The following is a 22710-nucleotide window of genomic DNA, read 5'->3' as shown; positions in this document are numbered from 1 at the left end:
AAGACTGTACACTCACTCACCTTCTTAGTTCACTCTAGGCATCTGATAAAGTCAGCTGTTGCTTATGAAATCTCACTCCAGGTAAACCAGTTATGTCTCTCGCTTGCCACACCAGTTTTATATGAGCTTCTACAGTTTAGCTAACTCAGCCTGACAGATAACTCAGTCCAGTCACATTATATCTAGCTGCTGGGATTTAGTTCAGATTTACAAGTGTCTAGGGGTGTGGGGGGGGGTGTATAGAGGTATGTGGCTTCTAAGGTTAGTCGAGTTTGGATGAAGTTGAGGTACACATTTGACTTTCATCATACATCCTAATAAGACACTTGCTTGGAAGTCCCATACATACATACATACAGTCATACTTCGGGATGAATACGCTTCAGGTTAAGCATTTTCAAGTTGCGCTCCGCGGCGACTTGGAAGTAACAGAGTGTGTTACTTCCGGGTTTTGCTGCATGTGCAAACGCTCAAAATGATGTCACACACATGTGCAGAAGCGGCGAAACACAACCTGCGCAGACATGCAGTCGCGTGTTACGTTCGCTTCAGGATGCGAACAGGGCTCCGGAACGGATCCCGTTTGCATCCAGAGGTACCACTGTACATACATACTAAAGGGTTTGGAACCAGTTTATTTAAGAGATTGTGATACCCCATCTGTGCCTATTTGATCCTTCCAATCTGTGGAACAAGCACCACAAAATAACCATTCTGCATTTGTAAGGATTCATGCCTTTAGTGTGACAGCAGCTGTACTTTGGAGCTCCCTGCTTATTGACATTAAGCACCATCACTGCATTCCTTTCGATATCTCCTGTAAACTTCTGTTTAAGGGCTGTGAACATACATAAAAAAGGTAGCATTACTTCCTTTTGGTGAATTTAGCCTCTCAAAATCATTACTGTCAAAGTGAAAAGCAGACCTTTGTCTCAGCACTATTTTCTTCTTTGTAAAACTTGGACATTTCCCCTAGCATTTCTCTCCATCCATCAGTTGCCTTGTTTGTTAACTGACATTCTCATTAGACTTGTTTGAATTCTCATTGGTTTCTTCAATATTTCAGCTTCACTTCCTCTAACAGAACTTAATGAGGCTAGCCAGTGTTTGTTGTGGGTCTCTGTTAAGCTTCATTACAGCTTGGCAATGGCAGCTGGTGAAATGTGTCTTCTGCAACCCATTTCTTCCAGGCTTATAAAACAGAATGGCCTGCAAAATGGTGGACTTCATTCGTTTGATTTACTCTCATTGATTCTTGTATGTGGCAACTTCTGACACCATATTGTGCATTTAAAAACTTCCTGAACCCTGTCTTTGTGAGTGAGTTATGCTGCTGTATCTCCAGCTGAGCTGGAATGTGAAGCTTATGGCAGTATGACATGGATGCACTGAGAATTGGCTAGAGATCCAGTGGATCATAACTCTTGTGTTTGCTCCCATAGTTGAGACATGACCTTCAGGAGATCTGCTATTGACTGATGGAATAGAATTATGGAATCATAGAGTTGGAAGGGACCCCAAGGGTCATCTAGTTCAACCTGCATCAATGCAGGAATAATACTAGGAGTGTCAGGAGTTCCCAGTATAATAATACTAGGGTACTAGGAGTTCCTTTGCTTACCATAGTTGATGAAGGTTTGAAGACTATGGCTGTGTTGCCAAAAAACAAGTGTTTGTTGTGAGTTTGTGGCAGACCGAAGCAGGTGGCTAAGCCCTTCAGAGTCAACTTGGCCCCTTTTTTATATTTTCTATCATAGATAGATAGATAGATGTTTGCTTTCGTAGATTTTCACGGGTACAGGAATGCAGGTTTTGGTGTCCTCGGGTGTCTTCCCGTGTAAAAGTTGGGGTGTCTAGGCGACGTTTCGACGAGGTCTCACTCGTCATCTTCAGGCTGGTGCTTTCGGCTTCTTGTTACTGGAACAGAGCAGGATCTCAGTGTTTGAGTTCCTATAAATACTGTTGAGGGGGTGTGGTGTATAGCCTCCAATGTTCTGGGCAGAGAGGAAGTTCCCAGGCTAGTGTGCCTTTTCTTCTTTTGTTCCTTAATTACTTGAGGGATATCTTGAGTGATTTCTTGAGTGATATCCTGAGTACCACTTAGGTGGGTCATTAGGTGTGGATTAGTTGCTAAAGTCTTTGTGTCTTGACCTCTTGAACTTTGTGAAGAGTTTTTCTGAGAAGATGGCTGTACTGCACTTAGTTGTGCTCTGGCTTGGCTTCGTGTATAGGGGCGAGCTGTGGTTTTGTGGCCTGTGTCAGCCAGATCTGTGTAGGGATTGCAGGGGGGTGCAGCATCCGGAGGTGCCACCATGGTTTGGCTACTGGATGGTGTCTGTAATTTATCTGTGGAGAGGGTCTGGGTTTGGGTCTGGTGTGGTTGATTGGTGATAGCGTTCTGTGTGCCTCTGGATCTGGTGTCAGTTTTTGTGGGGAGGGCTAATTTCCAGATGTCTGGCAAGCGGGATGTGTCGTCACGCTTGTTCATGTTGTGAGGGTGTTTCTCTATCTCGATGGCTTCCATGATTATTCTCTTGTGGTGATGTTCCATGTTAAAGAGCAATTTGGAATCTGCAAAATTAATTTCGTGTCCTGTTTCTTTCATGTGTTGGAAAAGAGAGGAAGTTTTTTCTTCTTTTTTGACGGCATTCTTGTGTTCTGCGATACGTGCATTTATTCGTCTGTTTGTTTGTCCAATGTACGTGGCTGGGCAGACTTTGCAGGGTATTTCATAGACCCCTTGGTTTTCCAACTGGATTTTATCCTTGGGGTTTCTGAGGATATTGGCTATTTTTTGGTTGGTGCAAAAGGCTGTTTTGATATTGTGTTTATGGAGGATTTTGCTAATTTTATCTGTAGTGCCCTTGATATAAGGAAGGAGGGCCATGCCATTGTTTTCTTCTGTGTCTTGGTTTTTGGGGGGTGTTTCTTTTTGGATTAGCTTCGTAACCCTGTTTTGCTGGTATCCATTGGCAATTAACACATTTGAGAGATTCTGTAACTCAGTTGTCAAGTGGTCTTTGTCAGCCAGGCGTTTGGTTCTGGAGATGAGAGTCTTGGCTACGGAGTTTATTTGTGCAGGGTGGTGGTGTGATTGTGCATGTAAGTAGCGGTTGGTGTGTGTTTTTTTCCGGTAGATAGTGTGTCCTAGGGAGCCATCAGGTTTTTTGTAGATTAGGACGTCAAGGAAGGGAAGTTGGTTGTTGGCTTCTATTTCCATAGTGAATTGTATTTTGGGGTGTAGGCTGTTGAGATGTGTGAGGAAGCTATCCAGTTTTTCCTTCCCGTGTGGCCAAATTACAAAGGTGTCGTCAACATATCTGAGCCAAAGTTTGGGTTTGTGTTCTGACTTGTCTAAAGCATTGGTTTCAAAGTGTTCCATGTACAGGTTTGCGATGACCGGTGAGAGGGGTGATCCCATAGGTGCTCCTTCTATCTGTTTGTATCTTTGTCCATTGTGGATGAAGTACGTGTTGGTTAGGCAGTGGTTGGTCAGGTCCAAGATGTATTCGGGGGGATTGTATTTGTTTTGAATGGCTGTCAATGCTTCATTAATGGGCACTTGTGTGAAGAGAGATACAACATCGAAGCTCACAAGTAGGTCATTAGGATGTAGGTTTTGCTTCTTTATTGTTTCTATGAACTGGAAGGAGTTTGGAACGTGTGAAGAGATGGATTCTGCATAGGGCTGAAGTTGCTTGGCGAGAAATTTAGCGAGATTTTGTAGAGGTGAGCCTATGGAGCTGACTATTGGTCTGAGTGGTGTTCCTTCTTTGTGTATCTTGGGGAGGCCGTAGAGTTTGGGGCATCTGGATGATTTTTCTCTGGGGATGATTCTTAGCTGGATTTCTTCACTGATAGGAGAGGCTTTTATTTTGGATTTGGTGGTTTTTTCCAGATAGGTGGTGGGATCTGTTTTTATAGGTTGGTAGGTAGGATCTTGGATCCAGAACCAAACGCCTGGCTGACAAAGACCACTTGACAACTGAGTTACAGAATCTCTCAAATGTGTTAATTGCCAATGGATACCAGCAAAACAGGGTTACGAAGCTAATCCAAAAAGAAACACCCCCCAAAAACCAAGACACAGAAGAAAACAATGGCATGGCCCTCCTTCCTTATATCAAGGGCACTACAGATAAAATTAGCAAAATCCTCCATAAACACAATATCAAAACAGCCTTTTGCACCAACCAAAAAATAGCCAATATCCTCAGAAACCCCAAGGATAAAATCCAGTTGGAAAACCAAGGGGTCTATGAAATACCCTGCAAAGTCTGCCCAGCCACGTACATTGGACAAACAAACAGACGAATAAATGCACGTATCGCAGAACACAAGAATGCCGTCAAAAAAGAAGAAAAAACTTCCTCTCTTTTCCAACACATGAAAGAAACAGGACACGAAATTAATTTTGCAGATTCCAAATTGCTCTTTAACATGGAACATCACCACAAGAGAATAATCATGGAAGCCATCGAGATAGAGAAACACCCTCACAACATGAACAAGCGTGACGACACATCCCGCTTGCCAGACATCTGGAAATTAGCCCTCCCCACAAAAACTGACACCAGATCCAGAGGCACACAGAACGCTATCACCAATCAACCACACCAGACCCAAACCCAGACCCTCTCCACAGATAAATTACAGACACCATCCAGTAGCCAAACCATGGTGGCACCTCCGGATGCTGCACCCCCCTGCAATCCCTACACAGATCTGGCTGACACAGGCCACAAAACCACAGCTCGCCCCTATACACGAAGCCAAGCCAGAGCACAACTAAGTGCAGTACAGCCATCTTCTCAGAAAAACTCTTCACAAAGTTCAAGAGGTCAAGACACAAAGACTTTAGCAACTAATCCACACCTAATGACCCACCTAAGTGGTACTCAGGATATCACTCAAGAAATCACTCAAGATATCCCTCAAGTAATTAAGGAACAAAAGAAGAAAAGGCACACTAGCCTGGGAACTTCCTCTCTGCCCAGAACATTGGAGGCTATACACCACACCCCCTCAACAGTATTTATAGGAACTCAAACACTGAGATCCTGCTCTGTTCCAGTAACAAGAAGCCGAAAGCACCAGCCTGAAGATGACGAGTGAGACCTCGTCGAAACGTCGCCTAGACACCCCAACTTTTACACGGGAAGACACCCGAGGACACCAAAACCTGCATAGATAGATGTATAGATACATATTCTTTTTTTGTTGTTATCACTTCACATGCCCATTTCTATTATATGCAAGCTAGCCTTGACTGCCTTGAGAGTTCAGAGTGTATTGTCAAGAAGTGAGTGTTGATTGTTCCCCATTTATTTTAGAAATTAACTTATTGACGTAAAACCTTTGAGAGGGCACAATGTTCTTTAATCAGGAAGTGATGTGACTGAGAAGATAGCGAAGACAATGGGTGTCACACCAAGTTAAACAGAAGTAATGATAACGGGAATGAAACACATACTTTGTTCAGGCTAAGCATATCACTCTGGCAAATCATTGTTGTGTATCATAGAGCCTGGAGACAAAGATGTGGGTGTGAGCATGGTCATGCCTTCTCCCTTTCTGAAAACCATTTGCCCTGATTTTAAAAGCTGCAAAGTGTTGTCCTTCCTTTTTCAAAAAAGTATTTCTAGCTGGTGCTGTTCTGAGGTCTGCAGTGGACAGGGCATCCCGCCCAACACAAAAATGATTCTCTGTGTGTTTTTCTAACCAATGGAGAATCAACCACATTGGTACTTTTCTGAGGAAGTAGTAATTATTTCATAGCAGCTGCAGAGCAGCCATCTAAACAAAGTTTTTTAATACCAAGAAAACTTTCTAATGCTAACTACCCTGCAGCTGGTTACAAAATGAATCACTATTTTCAATATTGTTAATGTCGGCTTGTGTTAAGGTGGACTTTACAAAATATCTTATTGTGGGTTGACTGCTGTGTTACAATGATTTCTGCATTACAATGTGTTTCTCATTATTTACTGAAATCAAGGAAAACAGGCTTTTAAAAATATCTTATTATGTTTCTATTTTCTTTTGTGAGCTAGTTTTGAAGTATTTTGTTAGACCAAAAAGATAACAAAAGTATTTTAAATAGCTAGGTTGATTTTTTATTTTTATTTTTTTAAAAAATTATATCCTTTTATTTTTCTGTTAGGAAAAATGGGTCTTATGGACAATAGAGAACAAATTAGCAATTAAAGAGTTGCCAGTAGTAGTTCCTCTATCTGTGGGTTAAACCACAGAGCCTAGGACTTGCTGATTAGAAGGTCGGCGGTTCGAATCCCCGTGATGGGGTGAGCTCCCTTTGCTCGGTCCCTGCTCCTGCCAACCTAGCAGTTTGAAAGCACGTCAAAGTGAAAGTAGATAAATAGGTACCACTCCAACAGGAAGGTAAACGGCATTTCCGTGCGCTGCTCTGGTTCGCCAGAAGTGGCTTAGTCATGCTGGCCACATGACCCGGAATCTGTACGCTGGCTCCCTCCGCCAATAAAGCGAGATGAGCGCCGCAACCCCAGAGTCGGCCACGACTGGACCTAATGGTCAGGGGTCCCTTTACCTTTAAGTGCATTTCTTAAGTATTTGAGATTGCAATGCTTTCCTCCTGTTCTGCATTGTACTGTTGTAAACAAAATCTGCCCTTTTTTCCTTATGGGGTATCCAAGAGCCCGTATCGAGTCCTTACGTGGGTTCCCTATTGGTAGGATACAATAACAGAGGCCAACCAGAGAATATTGAGAAGCAAAGCAGCTGGTAAGCCTGATCTTTATTGATCTGTTGCAACAGGGTACTCCCCTCACACGCCGGAAAGGAGGAGGACCTCGAACAATGGCGTGCAAGGTCTTATATAGACATTTTAAATTCCCTTCCCTGGAGCTCAAGACCATTCCTCCATACATCATACATACATCACAGAAGGGGTGTAACCCAAGACCACCCCCCACAAACATCATACCTACATCACAGAAAAGGTGGTCTACAACAGAAATTTGAATGTTTTTCCTGTCTGCCAGGTTATCTGATAATGCCTTATCTGATTGCCTTTCCTGGTAGTCTGTCACCCTTTGAGATGGTGATTTCCCAATTACTGAGACAATGGGAAGGCTCCCTGATCCCCTCCCTCCTTTCAGAGAAAACATTTGGTCAGTTTGGGAGTCAAAATGGTTTCAGGTCGGTCTTCCTGTGCTGATCTATGTACTTGCTTGGTTGATACATTTATGAACATTTATTATATATATAAGACCTTAATTTTTATTATGACAGTAGAATGTTTTGCTCATTGCAAACACAAATCCTTGGTACTTTTTTTATACAGTACATACATTGTCCAATTTTTTTTAATTGCTCTTTTTCTTTCTTTTTCATTTGGAAAACGATGCAGGTTTGAATCTAGAAAGGCCAGGTCATTTCATGAGTAACATGCACCTCCTAACTGCTCAACATCACTTTCATTGTGATCCTCCCTTCAGGGTGCTAGGTCTTGGGGAAAACAAATATTTGAATACAGGTTCAACAAAATGTCCCCCCCGCAAGTCACTTCCAATCTGTTAATGCTCCTTTTAAGAAACCAGGAGAAAATGAAGCTGTTTAATTCAGAAGCGGCACGAACTCCTGTTCATTATTTTGTGTACCCAAAAGGATTCGCCAAAGAGCACTCGATGCAGTGACAGGCTGACAAGGGCCAATTTGTGAATAACTTGTCAACAGCTTGAATGAAATTCTAGAAATCCATAACAGGTGCTCTGTAGCTGTAATCGAGTGACAGATGGATTAGATACACAAAACCACAACAAACTGACTGAACGAGAAAGGGAGCAGGCACAAGGGCAAATGCAGGCAGGCTCATTAACTATGGAAGAGCACACAAATACATGAATGATTAAAGATGTTACACAAGACAATTTATGTGTGTGCTTCCTGCTCAACTTCATGCTGGTTGTAAAGGGAACTGTGCAAGCGGGAAAAGCTCTGTAGGTTATCTACTCCAAACCCCTTAGACAAAGCATCCTTCCAGAAACCACTTCACTCTACATATCTGGTACTAGGCAATAGTGGGGATGGCGAAAGAGGTAGGAGGTGGACAAAAGGCTCCATTTTGCCTCTTATTGCTGTTACGGCCACCACTACTATGACTTTTAAGAAGGGAAGTGAGCTACTGGGCCCAATTCACTTTCATCTTCTTCATTGTCCCTTTGAGGGACCCAAGTGCCTCAAAGAGCACCTACCTCAATAACAGCCACCTCAGGTCCTACAATCAGTGGCGGTGCCACTGCTGGGTATTGCCCAATTGTGTTAATCTATAGCAGGACCTTCTTGGTGGTGGCTCCCTGTTTCTGGACTGCTCTCCCTAGTGAGGTGCATCTGTTCCTCCTCACTATTAATTGTTGGGAGAAAATTTATAAAAATCTGTTTACCCAGGCATTTGATGTCCAAAAGTTTCTGTTCCTGGCAACCTTGAAACTACTGCCGTGAGAGTATGTGATTGCTTTAAGGTGTTGAATGCAGCAGTACTTCCAAACACCAGTGGCTGGAAACCACAGGAGGGGAGAGTGCTCTTGTGCTTGAATCCTGCTTACTGGTTTCCTATAGGCATCTGGTTGGCCCCTGAGAGAACAGGATGCTGGACCAGGTGGCCTACTGGGCTGACCCCTCAGGGTCTTCTTGTATTGTTACATTTTTAAGCCCTGCTTGTGGTTAGTGATGTGATGTGAGGTGAGAATATTCTCGAGAAGGAGAACATCCTCGAGAATATTCTTTGCTAGAAAATTCTCCGGAGAATATGCTCCACAAACTGTAAATTCTAATGTAAGAACCAGTTTTACAACCCACATTTAAAAAAAATCTAGTAAATAATAAGTCAAGCTGTGACATTGCCAGTGTAAGTAATGATTTTTTTTTATCCAGTTACATTGCTGGGCACTGTGTCATTCATTCACCATTGGCAGTTCTGAAACTGAGCTACCGAAAACTTTTTTCTTTTTCTCTTTTTTTAGTTTTAAAAATGCTATTCATGTAATTTGATGAACATTTGAATTCGTATGTATTTCAACTATATGTAATAGCCTTTTTTCTATTTTGGTGTGACATTATTCTTAGCAATTCTATACCCTTGGCTATACAGTGTGATTTCAATTTTTTTTACAGAAAGTAGCTTTAATGCTTTATACACTTAAAGTACCTAGGCCTATACAATTAAGTGTAACAGCATGTGTGGTGGCCTTGATTTAAACAATTGACGTTTCTATATTTTTATTTAGTGCCAGTAACTGGTTTTTGCAGTGCCATTCAACGGTACAAAGTGCCATTTACCAGAGATTGACATACTGGTAATATACTGACATACTGAAATATATTCCAATGTAAATTATATCATTTTCAATGCATTAAAATGAATATTCTCCTATTTGAAATGAAAATTCTCTAATATAATTAATCGAGAGAGTATTCTCCAAAAGATTCTTCTCGAGAATTTAACTTGTGGTTATTGCAAGAGGTATGCTGGTGCTTTTCTGTCACTTCATTAATTGCATCTATATGCTCCCTTTCTTTCAAGGCAGTTTGCAGTTTAAAATATTAATTTAATATCTGACAGTCTTGAACAGCAATTTTCTTTGAGATGACGGTGTGGCTGCCTTAAGAGCACTGCTGTACAAGATGGGTCTTTGGTCTGATCCAACATTCTGTTCCTTGCTGTATCCTGTAAAGTTCCTTTACCAGTGGCGTCGCAATGAGCGGTTCGCCTTGGGGTCCATGTCTGCTGCCGCAGCTGCATGTAGAGGATCCTGGCACTGTCTTTACGGGACCGGAGTGGCGCCGCCAGCAAACCACTATGTACAGCGCATGTGCAGCATTACTACGTACGGTGCATGCATTGTACATAGCGGCGACGCACATGCACCTTATGTAGCGACGCCCACCCCGGGTGTCATGACGCCTTCCTTTCCCCCTGTCCTTTACATCCTACTTAGGGCTGCTGGAGAAATTAGATTTGGTTTACATTTAAAGGTGAATCTCCCCAATTCACACTTTGCAAAATGATGTGCAAACAGAGGTGCAGCCATCGTTTAAAATTCACACTTCTTCTGTTTTTGCAGTGTGGTTCTCCAGCCAAGTAATGTGTATAATAATGTAACTTCTAAGTGACCTTTCCTGCAACTTGTAGCAGTGAGTTTCCTAGGCATGTGCATTGTGTGAAGAAATATATCCTTTTGCATGTTTTGAACCTCTCATTATTTAGCAGCATTGGATGGCTGCTGAGTTCCAGTGATCTTTTTAAAAAAGTTTTGTTTGTTTTTAAAAAATTGAATGTTATCCATGTAACCCAAAAAACAAAAAAAGTATTAAGAAGACAAACAAATATAAACTATAACAAACAAAACCAAGATTGACATAGGATGTTACATTTGCAAGAAGAAATAAAAACACAAAATTCATAACATTGTTTCTTACATTGTAAACTGCCCTGTAATCTTTGAATGGTGGCATATAAATTTAATTAACAATAAAATAATAATAAAATCTGGCTGGCTACTATAGAAAACAGAAAACAGTCTAGACTGGCCTTTCGTCCAATCCAGTAGGGTTCACCGTATGTTCTTATGTTAAATTTCATTCTGTTTAATTTTATATTTTGTCTTTTAGTATCTGCTCTTACCTGGAAGGCAAGGAATGGCTATCAATTAAAATCAATCAATAAGCCAACTAAAGCAGTCTCAGAAGGAGTAATAGCCAGTTTTTGTTTTTCATAAAAGCTCCATAGATCTGGGTATGAGTCCTCATAAATATCCTTCATTAAACATCTGCATTGTGTCACCATCCAAAAACGCAAAAGGAAGGCAGCTTTAATTCATATCCTATCCTGCTTTAAAGGGAAACATGGAGAAACCAAGGGAATGAAAGCACCAATAACAGGGGAGAAATGTGTGAGAGAGAGAAAGACGGGGGTGTAAATGAAATCTCAAGCATGTACCAAAATTAAAATTGCATTGGCCCAACTCTTTGAAGACATACTTCTTCATGAGCACTTAAAACACCCTGCATACTGAATAAAACAGCCAGCAAAGAACTGAGACCATTTAGTTTAAAGGGATGCAAAACAAACTGTCTCATATTGAAATGAGACCAGCTATGGCTGCAGTCAATAAGTGTATGCCATGTCAGGAATGATGTATTAACTGCACAGACTTTCTTGTAAGCAAGAGCCCCAGCCATAACTGGATGTAGAAGCTCTTTTACCACTCACACCTCGGATTGAATCCTACAACGCTTCAATGGAAGTGAGCCTCATTGAGTTTAGTGAGGACTTGCTTCTGAGTATGCACACATAAGATTGCACTGTAAAAATATCACAGATAGTCACATTAAGCTGTTGTTATGCAGTGCATTATTGGAACTGTTGTCAAGGATTGTCAAAGCCCTGCTCATCTGAAGGCTTTCTGAGTGGTTTTAGGCAAGTTACCTATTATTCACTCACTGAATCAATTCCTCATCTGTAAAACTAGAATAATAATGACCAAATATATGGTTGTTTTTGTTTTTTTACAGTTCTCACGCTGTCCTGAAATGAGGTAAAACTTTTGACACCTTCTGAGGTAGTGTATGTTTATATCTATATTTATAGCCATTTCTGTGATAACTACTTGTGGTGTGCACTGACTCTGTGTGTGGGCCGAATAATGAGACAAAGTGATGTGAGGCTCTCTCCCCACAGCCCAAGTTGAAACATGATTCCAATAAAACTCCCAGGTTTGAATAGGACCCCCATAAAGCTATATGTTGCTCTATTATTTCTCTATTCTTCTGAACCATATCCATATCCTCCTACATTCTCCAATGAAAATGGGGACATCCTATATTTTCTTATATTTCTGTTTCTATAGCTCCATGAGCATTGCAAGAAGTGAATGGCTGTACAAAATGTCGCCTGTGGAGTACTGAAGAGCCCTGGGTTGTTTCATGTTAAAATACATCAGCAGTTTGTTTGTTTTTTAACTTAAAAGCTTCATTTGAGGTTGTTTTTTAAAAGGAACTCTGCAGGCACCATTATGGAGACAGTGTAACATTGAAAAGTCTATTGGCAAGCACAAGCAAAAAGACCAGGCCAGAGTGACCCTTTACTGCTTTATAAAATATCAATTAACAACAATAAAAATTATTAAAGATTTTCTTTGTTAACAAAGGCATGTTCTTTATGTTCTTTAAAGTAGTTTATGTAAAAATGTTAATCTTGTGATTTGTCCCCATTAGTTTGGTTTAAAGAAATAACCAATTTTAAGGTTTCCCTGTTAGAATTTGGTAAAGCACATCTACACATTAATTGCTATTGGATTAGAAAATTACACAAACCTAAAATATAGCATTTTTTTAAAAAAGGCAGCAGGCTCTGAATCCTAACTTAGCTTTTTCAGTACAATACTGTGCATAATTGTGGTGAGAACTGTCACAGCTGTCTAGCTACATAGTTCCCCTGTACAAGACTGAACAGAATTTCTTGGGCAGGACAATGGGTATTAGTAATCCAGTATGTATCTGTGCTATACTGTAGATGTGCCCTCTGTCAGTTTTAATTTTTTTTGTAGAATAATTATTCTACTTAAATTCCAGTAGAGGGCAGTGGTACATAGGGATACATAGTAGCCTCTCCTTTTAACCATATTTTCCTATGGACCTTTAAGGTCTTGGGCAGCCGTGTGTGTGTGTGTGTGTGTGTGTGTGTGTGTGTGTGGTTTGGTAAAGCAGAACTCAGCAGGTGAAATTCCGTTTGCCATGTGAACAGAAGAGTCCTATCCTGACAATCTTCTGACAGAAAGCCACATGGCTAAGAAAGGTGGAACGGGCAGCCGTAGCATTTGCAGAATCTCACATCCAAAAGCTGTCTCCTCTTACAGCACAATCCTTTTCACGTTTGTTCAGAGGCAAGTCCACCTGAATCTAAGCGGTGATGGCAGGCTGAGGCCAGTGGGGCAGTGCCCCATCCAACCTTATAGACCAGCCTCTGTTGAAACAAACATAAAAAGGAATGTGAACCAAGTGTATCACTTATCCTGACTAGAATGTTCATTCATACTGCAAATATAGCGCTCTCCCATGTTTAGTTCCTCATTCTCAATCACCATTTCATTCCGATAAACGGTGCACAAGAGAGACTCTAAAGTGATTTAAATCCCAGGCAAGTGATTTGACTGTAAAGAGGACAAAAATTATTCCAATTCTTCTATCTTTCCCTCCCACCTTCTGAAAGATGATCTGTCCCAGTGAGGCAAATGTGCAGCTCCAGCTCTTGGCTTTGACTTCGCAGCCCTGGGAAAAATGTAGGCTGCATCCAGCTGCAGGCACATTTCCTCAGAGTTATGGGAACTCTACCACAAACCCCACTTCTAACTCATCCCTATTATAGTCAAATCACCTGGCTGCCACAAAACTTCCTAAAAAGGTACCTTAGGGGTCTGCTATGAAGGACTCTCTCTGACTCGCTATAATTCGAGTGCTGCATTTCTTCTAGTTGAGTCCAGGAGTATGGTTAACGATAAAGGAAGCATTTTTCTAATGTTGACTTTACGTATACTATGAGAAGTTGTCATCGTTAACCCAACCCTTATTTCCAGAGTGATATGGAGGGTAAAGTTCGTTATTGAAGCTGAATGGGAAAATCCAAAGAAAATCACCAACATTTCATTTCTGTGAAATGAAAGGCCATAGCTCAGTCAGTGGTAGAGCAACCTCTTTGCATGTCAAAGGGGCCCTAGACATCTCTATGTTGGCCTGGGAACGTCCCCTCTGAAATCCTGGAGAACTGTTTCCATTAAGTGTACTAGATGGACCAATGGCTGATTTGGCATAAGACCGGTTCCTATGTTCATGGATACATCTGTAAGGCAGAGTTTCCCTTCAGACTGCTTAATTTTCTTCTACCAAAACACCTTATTAAATAGACAAAGTTGATGAACCTGGAGAATTTCTTCTTCATTTTTACACACACAAGGTAAATTGTTTTGCCTTGCCCAGACGTGATTGAAAATGTCAAGAACCCTATTTGATGCATAACTGTTCTGGCACTGATAGAAGAGAAAACATGTGCTGTTTGCATGCCTCTATGGTTCTGCCTCCTCTGTAACACACACTGTGATTATCATTATGAATACTTTTTTTTTTTTGCCTGTTCTCATCGACACACAGCTGGTTGTGGGTGAAATGGAAACTGTGATGGGAATGCTCTGATGTCGCTCTCCTTAACTATACCTGCATAACACAGCCAGTTATATGTCATTAACTTTCAGATATCTGCTTCACTTCTACCTTGCTTCATCCTGAATCAGCAAGGGCAAATTTGCACGAAGAAATTGGCATTATGTTCATGGATAGCTCTTTTGGATGCCGTGCTGGATGTACAAATGAACCTGAGGGAGATGCTTCAAATCTTACCCCCTTTGTTCTGTAAATGGGAAGGGGTGTAGCTCAGTGGTGGAGCATCTGCTCTGTGTGTAGAAGATCCCAAGTTCCATCTCCAACATCTCCTAGTAGGGTTGGAAGAGATTTCTTCCTGAAAACCTGGTGAGCTACTGCCAGTCAGCATAGACAAGACTGAGCTAGATCTCTGTTCCTATCTTGGTGCTGATAACTTGTTTTTGTCATGGGCCAGGAGTTAGCTTCACCTGAAGAAGAGCAGCCTGAGGTGGGAGACAGTGGAGTGACTCCAACTGCAGCTGATCAGCCTTCAAGGACTCAGAGAAGGCACTGATGAGAACCAGCTAGCTTCAGCCTTCTTAAGCAGAGCTTCCAGCAGCAGTCAGGTGATGGTAACAAGGCTTGTAGTTCCTAGCCTGACCTTGCTGCTTTCTGCTCATCTTGATTCCAGACCCCAAGATCATCAGATTCCCTGAACCCTGGACTGTCTGACCATGTGGATTGCTGTTCACCTGACTCTAGGACTTGACCTACCTTTGGATGCTGACTCTGCTTCCAGGCAAGTACACATCAGAGATTCTTCTAGTTGGCTGGCCTCTCACTCGACATGGTCACTCAACAACAAGACTACTACAGTTTTGAGGGGTTAGAATTTATTTAAGTACCAAACAAGTGATCAGCACTGTGAGAGGCCTGGTCCATAATATGTCAAGGGTGATATGGTTGCTGCTTCCCTGTACCTGGATCCCACATGTTCTCTGGTTAACATTTGGAAGAAGGAGGAATATGAGACGGCAGATCACAATGGAAATAACGTCAGTTTTACAGGCCTTCCAGAAAGGCAAAACACCCAGAAATGTAAGGTTTGCTGTGGTTAGGAAGAGGCTTCAGAAAGTGCACGGAACATCTTTGAAAACCCAGTTTGTCATATTGTGTCATATTTGACACGAAATATCAAGATGAAAATTTCAAAGCAATATCTTAAAGAGACTAAATTCATCCACCATCTTCTTGTTGTTACTTCAACCTATTCCAGGTATGTTGAGACAAGTGGAATTAGAATAGGCTTGTGTTACATGGTATAATACTAATTTATTATGGCTTTCCCTGCAAGCGTCTCTGCTGAGTTTGAGGGATGCCTCTTTCATCAGCAGTCTACCATGCCACAACCCTGTGATTCTTGCATTGCAAGGGGTTGGACTAGAGGACTTTTGGATCCCTTCTAGAGGGATTCTATGATTCTGTAACCCAGGCAGAGCAGAAGAGTCCATTGACCCTTCAGAAAGGCATTTAGGGTGGTGGTGGCAGCGGCTGGACACAGTTCCTACAGTGTATTGAGAGTAAAATCATGTGGGATTGCTCTGAAAGCATTCCAGGAAGTACAGTCAATGAGAAGTTGTGGAGAAAGCCTTGTCCCATTCAGACTGGTGTAGGCTTAATGCATAAAGTTTAATGCATAGAGGAAAATCCTTGGCTACCTTGTAAGGCTGTGTTAGGTAGGTGGCAACCTTCTCCTGACAATTCCAGAGAAATTTCTTCCCTTCCATGATTTTTCACAAGGGTTTTTTCCCTACTCCCACCCACCCAGCCAGCCAATGGATGAAAAAGACAAACTTTCAGCATAGCTATAGTTCAACCCATTCTATAGCTGTACATTTACAACTGAACTCTCTTTTTAAAATGGAGTCTTTCTACACCAGGAGCAGCCAATCTGAAATTGACAGATTTCCCCATCCCTAGCTACAAGACAAATCATGCTCAATGGAATTATCGAAAGAGTTACCCAATCAAACTGGCAGACTAACCATAGCAAACTGGCAGACCAGCAACAACAACACTTAGCCACCCTTCACCCTAAGGTCCTAGGGCAAGTTACAATCATGTAAAAATACAATATTAAAACTGATATTGACACCATCTTTTGACACTCCAAAGGTAGGAAGATGATAGCAGTTCTACTGATAGGAGGACAGAGGGTTTTTCATACTGCTCAACAAGCAAGCAGATGCCATGTTTTCCATGCTATATTAATCTGGCTTTTATATATATGCCCGCAGCGGGGTGAGCTCCCGTCTTTCGGTCCCAGCTCCTGCCCACCTAGCAAGCAGTTCGAAAGCACCCCTGAGTGCAAGTAGATAAATAGGTACCACTTTATAGCGGGAAGGTAAACGGCGTTTCCGTGTGCTGCGCTGGTGCTGGCTTGCCATCTGCAGCTTCGTCATTCTGGCCACGTGACCCGGAAGTGTCTTCAGACAGCACTGGCCCCCGGCCTCTTAAGTGAGATGAGCTCACAACCCTAGAGTTGGACACGACTGGCTCATACAGGCAGGGGTACCTTTACCTTTATAACTTTATTAAACAATGCAATCAAATTTCCAGATATATCTGCAAAGAACACAATTATTTACAGTATGTTGAACATAAACTATGAAAGAAAATAGAAAATAAGAGAAAGCAAAAAAATGAAAGAAAAGAAAAAAAGAAAAAGAAATACTATTTTCCACAAACGGGTAATTCCAGAATTACACTTACATACGTTGTAAAATAGAAATCTTAATTAAAATATCTTAAAGAATATAAAGAATTTAATGAATTATGGAAGATATTAAGGGATCCAAAGAGATGGAAGTGAAGAACAGAGGCAAAGGAGAATTAAACAACATGAGAAGTGTGGTGGAAGTTTTTTAAGATAATCTGGCTTCTTTTAGACCTTTGTTTTATATTGTTGAATTTTCCAAAAACTCAAAATATTGGAAATATTTTTAAACAAATAAAGCTGAATCCTACTTGAAAGCATTTTTAAGTCCTCTTTCGTGAAATGCCAAAAAAATAAGAGAAATGAGGACAGGAAAATGGTCCCAACAGTTAACTTGTGTCTCAGTGATACATGCGCTCATCTCCCCCTGGCTTTCAAACATGCCTTCCATACCACCATTTGCATGCAAAGCTATTTCTCAGGAAATGTGTTCTTGGTCTTTACTAAGGGCAAGATGAACAGGTGGGTAACATTAGTAGGGAGGACAAAGTCCCTGCATGTGGTAGTAGAGCTCCTCTAGAAAAGATAATTTTGGATAAATGGACAAAAAGTGGGTCCATACAACATTTAATGGTTCAGTCATTTGGTTCCTGAGTGTGTCCTGGAGGTCATAGGATTTTGTAGCTCTTCCTCTTTGTAGACACAAAGGGAGGTCCATCCTGGCAGTGTGGAAAGGACCATTCCCAATGCTCTTTCACCATTGGTGAGAAGGGGAGGTTCCCAAGGGCGTGTCAGGGCTGATTGGGGAGGTTTTGACTCTTCCAGATCTAAAACTGTTCCATTCTCTTAATACACACCCAAAATGGTGCCTCTGTGTTTGTGCAGGAATACACCAGATATGCTGAATAGGCACTGAAACATTTTGTTGCAGATGTATTTTCACTCTGCTACCCTTCTTCCTTTCTGAGGCGTGATACCTTTCCATGTCTCAGAACGCCACTGGAGCCAACTCCAGGAGGCCATGGGTGCTTCAGCACCCACAATAATATATTTGTGGGGCTTGGCCCCCACAAATTCAATGGGCAACGTTGAAGCCCTTCATTGTGGGCACCCACAATCTTCAGTGTGAGATGGTACCTATGCAAAGTGCCACTAAAATACTGGCTGGCAGGGGCTCTGAGCAGTTTCTGTGAGGGGTTTGGGGGGATATGCAGCAACATTTTGTTGCCAGACTCAAAGTTTCCTGCAGTTAAGAACCACCTGCTGTTTCAGAGAAGTTGAGATCCAGCACACTAAACACTAGAGCTCAGAGAACATCTGAAAGAGGTGGATCTTAACTGCAAAAAACCTTCATGCCAGCTTTTGTGTTTAAATGTATCAGATGCTAAAAGCAGTACAGTCATACCTCAGGATAAATACGCTTCAGGTTAAGCAATTTCGGGTTGCGCTCTGCGGCGACCCGGCAGTAACGGATCACGTTACTTTCAGGTTTCGCCACATGTGCAGACGGTCAAAATGACGTCACACGCATGCACGGAAGTGGCGAAATGCCACGCGCAGATGCGCTGTACCATCTTACGTGCTGTTCGGGATGTGAACGGAGCTCCAGAACGGAGCCCGTTCGCATCCCGAGGTACCACTGTACAAATTTATTCTATTCTTTCTTTTTTCTTTCTTTCTTTCTTGTTCTGGAGGCAATTGAACTTTGCCCATGAGTGATAGTACAATGCTTAAAAAGTGGTAGCTATGGCTTCCTTGGTTGTATTCCAAAATATTTTCACCCCTATGTACACACACACACATCTTGTTACAAATTCACACACTAATGATTTCGTTCCAGGGTGTTCCATTAAGATGTTAAAGGTAAAGTTTAGAGGTGTCTGTAGGTCACCGTGTTGGCTTGTGGCTTTTATCACCCCTCGCCTTTGGCCATGCTAGCTGGTGCTGATGGGAATTGTAGTCAAACAACTTATAGTTGATACTATGTTGGCTACTCCTGGTTTAGAGGAACCCCACGTTTTGTTTTGCCTTGGAAACAACTGGCTGAGTGTTTGTAAGTGTAGTTAGATGTGCACCATACACCCCCATCTATTGAAGACATCGAAGAACTTGTGGAACCTGTTTCAGTATCAATTTTATTTCCTACCATACACCAAATGTACAGCACAGAACACAGTTTTGTTGCTTTTGATGTAAGAAATATTAATTGTATGAAGAAACAGTATACAAACTACTCCAAATTAAAAAAAATGCATACATCATTGCTCTTTACAAAAGGTCTAATTTACAGGATAACTCGTCAATGCAAATTAATCCAACAAAGAAAAGGAAAAGGAAAGGAAGAAGGGAAGAAGGAATCACAGTGCACATTACAAAACATCAAGTACCAAGAAGGCAAATAAATACAAAGTTACATCCTGAGCAAACAATCCAAACACAGATAAATTAACCTGAAGCCATAGGAAATCATAGTAATAAATAGATAAGTCAGTAGGAGATTGTTTAAATTAAATTAAATATATAACAATTTTCTTAAAATATTTAGTAAATTAACTTTTAGTCTCTGTCATGAGTGAACTTGGTTTCTTTCCCCCTGTAATGCATTGAACAGGTATAGCAACCGTCTTTTTTTTAAAAAAAATCCCAAGTACAATAACTTAATAGCAATTTGGTGTTCTATTTTATATTAGCACATACTGTGATAGCTTCTGTCAAATTGTTTTCTTTAAAAAATAAACACAGCTTCTAAGGACATTCTTGTCTAAACTAAGGTCCGAGGGCCATATCACCGCCGCCCCCCGCCCCCCCAAACATTAACAGCAAGCTCCATCTATTGCAGAACAGCAACCACAGCATGACAGCTGAATGATTTGGGAGAAGCACTCTTGGATAGGAACCCTATAATATAAATGTGCGAGTGAAGACTGTGAATGCTGTCATATTCAGTCAAAATATAAAGTAGGCAAATAAAAATAAACACTTTCATCGTAGCACAGGAAAATTAAATCACACGCTAGATTCATGTATACATTTTACATTGAGGCACATATGCACATGAGACGTGTGTGCATACCAAAAAAGGCAGTTCAGCTGGTTGTATATATACCTTCTTCTGAAAACATTAGAATTCTGGAAAAAAATGCATTATTACTTCTAATCCCTGAAACAGACACTGGACCCCTATTTATAGCTGCTTACTAAACTGAGAATGGATTCGGGTGATCAAGAGGTCCACCTGGGATGTGCACGTATTTCTGAGTGGTTGCCTAAGGACTGTAGCACTTGGAGACATACCCTTATTATGGGATGGTAATCAACTGCAACTAAGGCTGTCTTTAAACCTTGGCTCCAAACACATGCAACAACCTGATCCAAAGGAATATGGGATTCTGATACATATGCAGATCTCTTCTGCAAGCAGAGGCTTCCCCATTCACTTCCATGCACAAGGCAGCAGAAATGCACATTTAGGGGGAATGAGCCGTTGCACAGTGGTCAAGCGTTTGCATACAAAAGGTCCCAGGCTCATTCCCCAGCATTTCCAGGTAGGCCGGGGAAGTCGCCTGTCTGAAATACTGCCAGCCTGTGTAGAAAATACTGAACTAGATGAACCAGTAGTTTGACTTGGCAGGTAGACAGCAGCTTCATATGTTCAAATGGAGCTGCTGGAGTAGGGGTTTTTTTTTCTGAGATGTTATGTCTTAGCAGTCTTAATGGAACTTGCAGTAAATCTGCTTGGAATCACAGCATTCATGTACAATTGGAGGTAAACCCAATCAGTGCATTGCTCCAGTTCATAGATCCAGTCACCAAACACCATTGCCGTGCAAGCCCATTTCACAGCAGTGGGGCTTAGTCCCCTTTGCAACTGCAGCCTTCTCAGTTCCTTCCACTCAACCTAGTACAATAACTGACATCTCAGGGAAGATTTGCTCGGCTTAATTGTATGTACAAAATTATCAGCTTGGGATGCATTTTTCCAATATGAAATTATATTGATATTGATCTACTGACCAATGTTTTTACAAGGCTCTGTACAAAAAGGTGAAAAAAGCTACAGGTCATTTCAAAGCCTATCACATTAAAAGGGATACAATTTATCTATATATTTTCCCAATGAATGACCATGAAATAGGGGAAAACATATCTTAAATCACTCCAACCTTCCCTCTCGAATGGTTTCCAAGGATTATTTGTGGCAGGCTAAGACACACAGCCAAGTCCAAAGGTTTGCTGATTGCTATATTTCATTATTGCTAAAAAATAAATAAATCATGAACTCTTACAACATGCTGCACTTGAAGAGCTTATGTTCTTCCAGCAGAGGGCACCATTCACCTTTGCATCCTTGGTTCATCATATCTCACGCTATTGAAAACCCTTTTGAATTATTTTTTTGTTAAAATAAAGCTGTTATAAAAAAGCAGGATGTGGTGAAAATAAAACTAGAATCACAGTTCTGTTATTTTTGTTTCTTTCATAGATTTCCCCCTTCTTCCTGTACAAACCCAGCAAAATGTTAAATTTACACTATAACTTTCAATCTATTTTAAAACCCCATTGGAAAATAAATTAACAAACACATTTGTAAAAATATGGCAGGCTGCAGAAAATAAATTAAAAAAGTAAAAAAATAGTTACACACACTTTTTACATTCACTTTACAAAATGAAAAGAGTGCAAACCATGATGACAACAAAAAGGATTTGTACAGAAATAAATATATTCTATGATCTGAGTCATTGCTGTTAATACAATAGTCTGTTATGTTCTCTGTCCTTTTTATGTCAGCTGGAAAAAAAATAGTGCAATGTTGTAAATTGTAAATGCAGCACAGAAACCAATACTTCTAAAGCAGTCCAGGTGCTCTTTGCAGATCCATCTGGAGTTTGCTGCTGCTAAGTCATTCCTGTTGCCCAGCAGCTTCCTCATCCTACACGTGGATACCCTTCACTGCCTGTTTGATACTTTCCAGCAGAGCCTTGCAGTCCGGGGAATACTCCCGTTCCAGATTGCTGTACATATCTGTGAGTGTATTTACATATGCTTCAAAATTCTGCTCACTGATTGGGCCCTGGAATGAAGATGAAAACACATCACACCTAAACATGGGAGTCAAATATTAGGCAAGGTGTCCACTATGTGACAACTGAAAAGAGAGGGGGGAGCAGCTGGACATGGAAGGACTGTCTACAGGAAAACAGCAAGTGTTTGACTCCTGCAACCCTCCAAATGTTGTTGGACTCCATCTCTCATCAGCCCCAACTACAACGGGCAGAGATGTTGGGAGTTGTGTCCAACAACATTTAGAGATTCCTGTATCACAGGGAGTTGGACTAGATGATCCTTGGAGTCTCTTCCAAACCTATATGGCGCTAAGGTAACCCATTTCGAGTTTAAGATTGCCTGACTATGGCCTGTTGCTAGCATCACCACCTGACCAGAGAAAAATGACCTGGCCATTTTGAATTCACTTCTTTTCAGAAGCAGTCAAGTCTTTGACAACAGCTCTTTGGATCCCAGCCAGCCAATGGGATGGGGAACTGGGATGCTGTGGCCCTCTATCTGGCACTTGGGTTTCTAGCCACACCATACCCCCTCCCTAGACTACACCTCTCACTGCCCCTCCTTTGCACCCACCTTGAGTGGTTTTCTCTGGCTGGAAATGTGTTCTTGAGCTCTGATCATGCTTTTTTGCTTGCTTGGATAGAGAGGTGTTTGTATAGAAAGCAGCCTATTGTAGAAACAACATTTACATTTCTTCCTTGGCTCACTGGTATGTGGTCCTTGGAAGATTGTCCAGAAAGGAATGTGACTCCAGTCTT

At 41.4% G+C, this 22710-nt stretch overlaps 1 protein-coding gene and 1 long non-coding RNA gene across 19 annotated transcripts in view; one reads left to right on the top strand and one right to left on the bottom strand.

Annotated features, from left to right (window-relative positions):
• LOC309373448 overlaps nt 1-22710 on the top strand; it is a 39278-nt gene that overhangs the window by 9510 nt on the left and 7058 nt on the right. For 6 of the 11 annotated variants that reach the window (XR_014170027.1, XR_014170028.1, XR_014170032.1 and 3 more), the window contains one exon: nt 21762-21912. The exons of 1 other annotated variant lie outside the window; for it this stretch is intronic. This is a non-coding gene — a long non-coding RNA (uncharacterized lncRNA). Of the gene's footprint in view, nt 1-11550; nt 11598-21761; nt 21913-22710 lie in introns of all 11 variants that reach the window. 4 more of the 11 variants (XR_014170030.1, XR_014170035.1, XR_014170029.1 and 1 more) reach the window with 2 other exon arrangements.
• The window catches only part of ST18 (ST18 C2H2C-type zinc finger transcription factor), a 187858-nt gene continuing 184149 nt past the window's right edge, over nt 19002-22710 (bottom strand). For all 8 annotated transcript variants that reach the window (XM_081917514.1, XM_081917513.1, XM_081917510.1 and 5 more), the window contains one exon: nt 19002-21959. In XM_081917514.1, coding sequence (XP_081773640.1) covers nt 21819-21959 — 141 coding nt within the window. In that variant the 3' untranslated portion in view covers nt 19002-21818. The remainder of the gene's footprint in view (nt 21960-22710) is intronic.

This window comes from Podarcis melisellensis, assembly GCF_964234715.1.
Source record: "Podarcis melisellensis genome assembly, chromosome: 7".
In the NCBI taxonomy this organism is placed as follows: domain Eukaryota; kingdom Metazoa; phylum Chordata; class Lepidosauria; order Squamata; family Lacertidae; genus Podarcis; species Podarcis melisellensis.
Note: the sequence above shows the minus strand (reverse complement) of the source record. Positions and strands in the feature narration are given on the sequence as shown.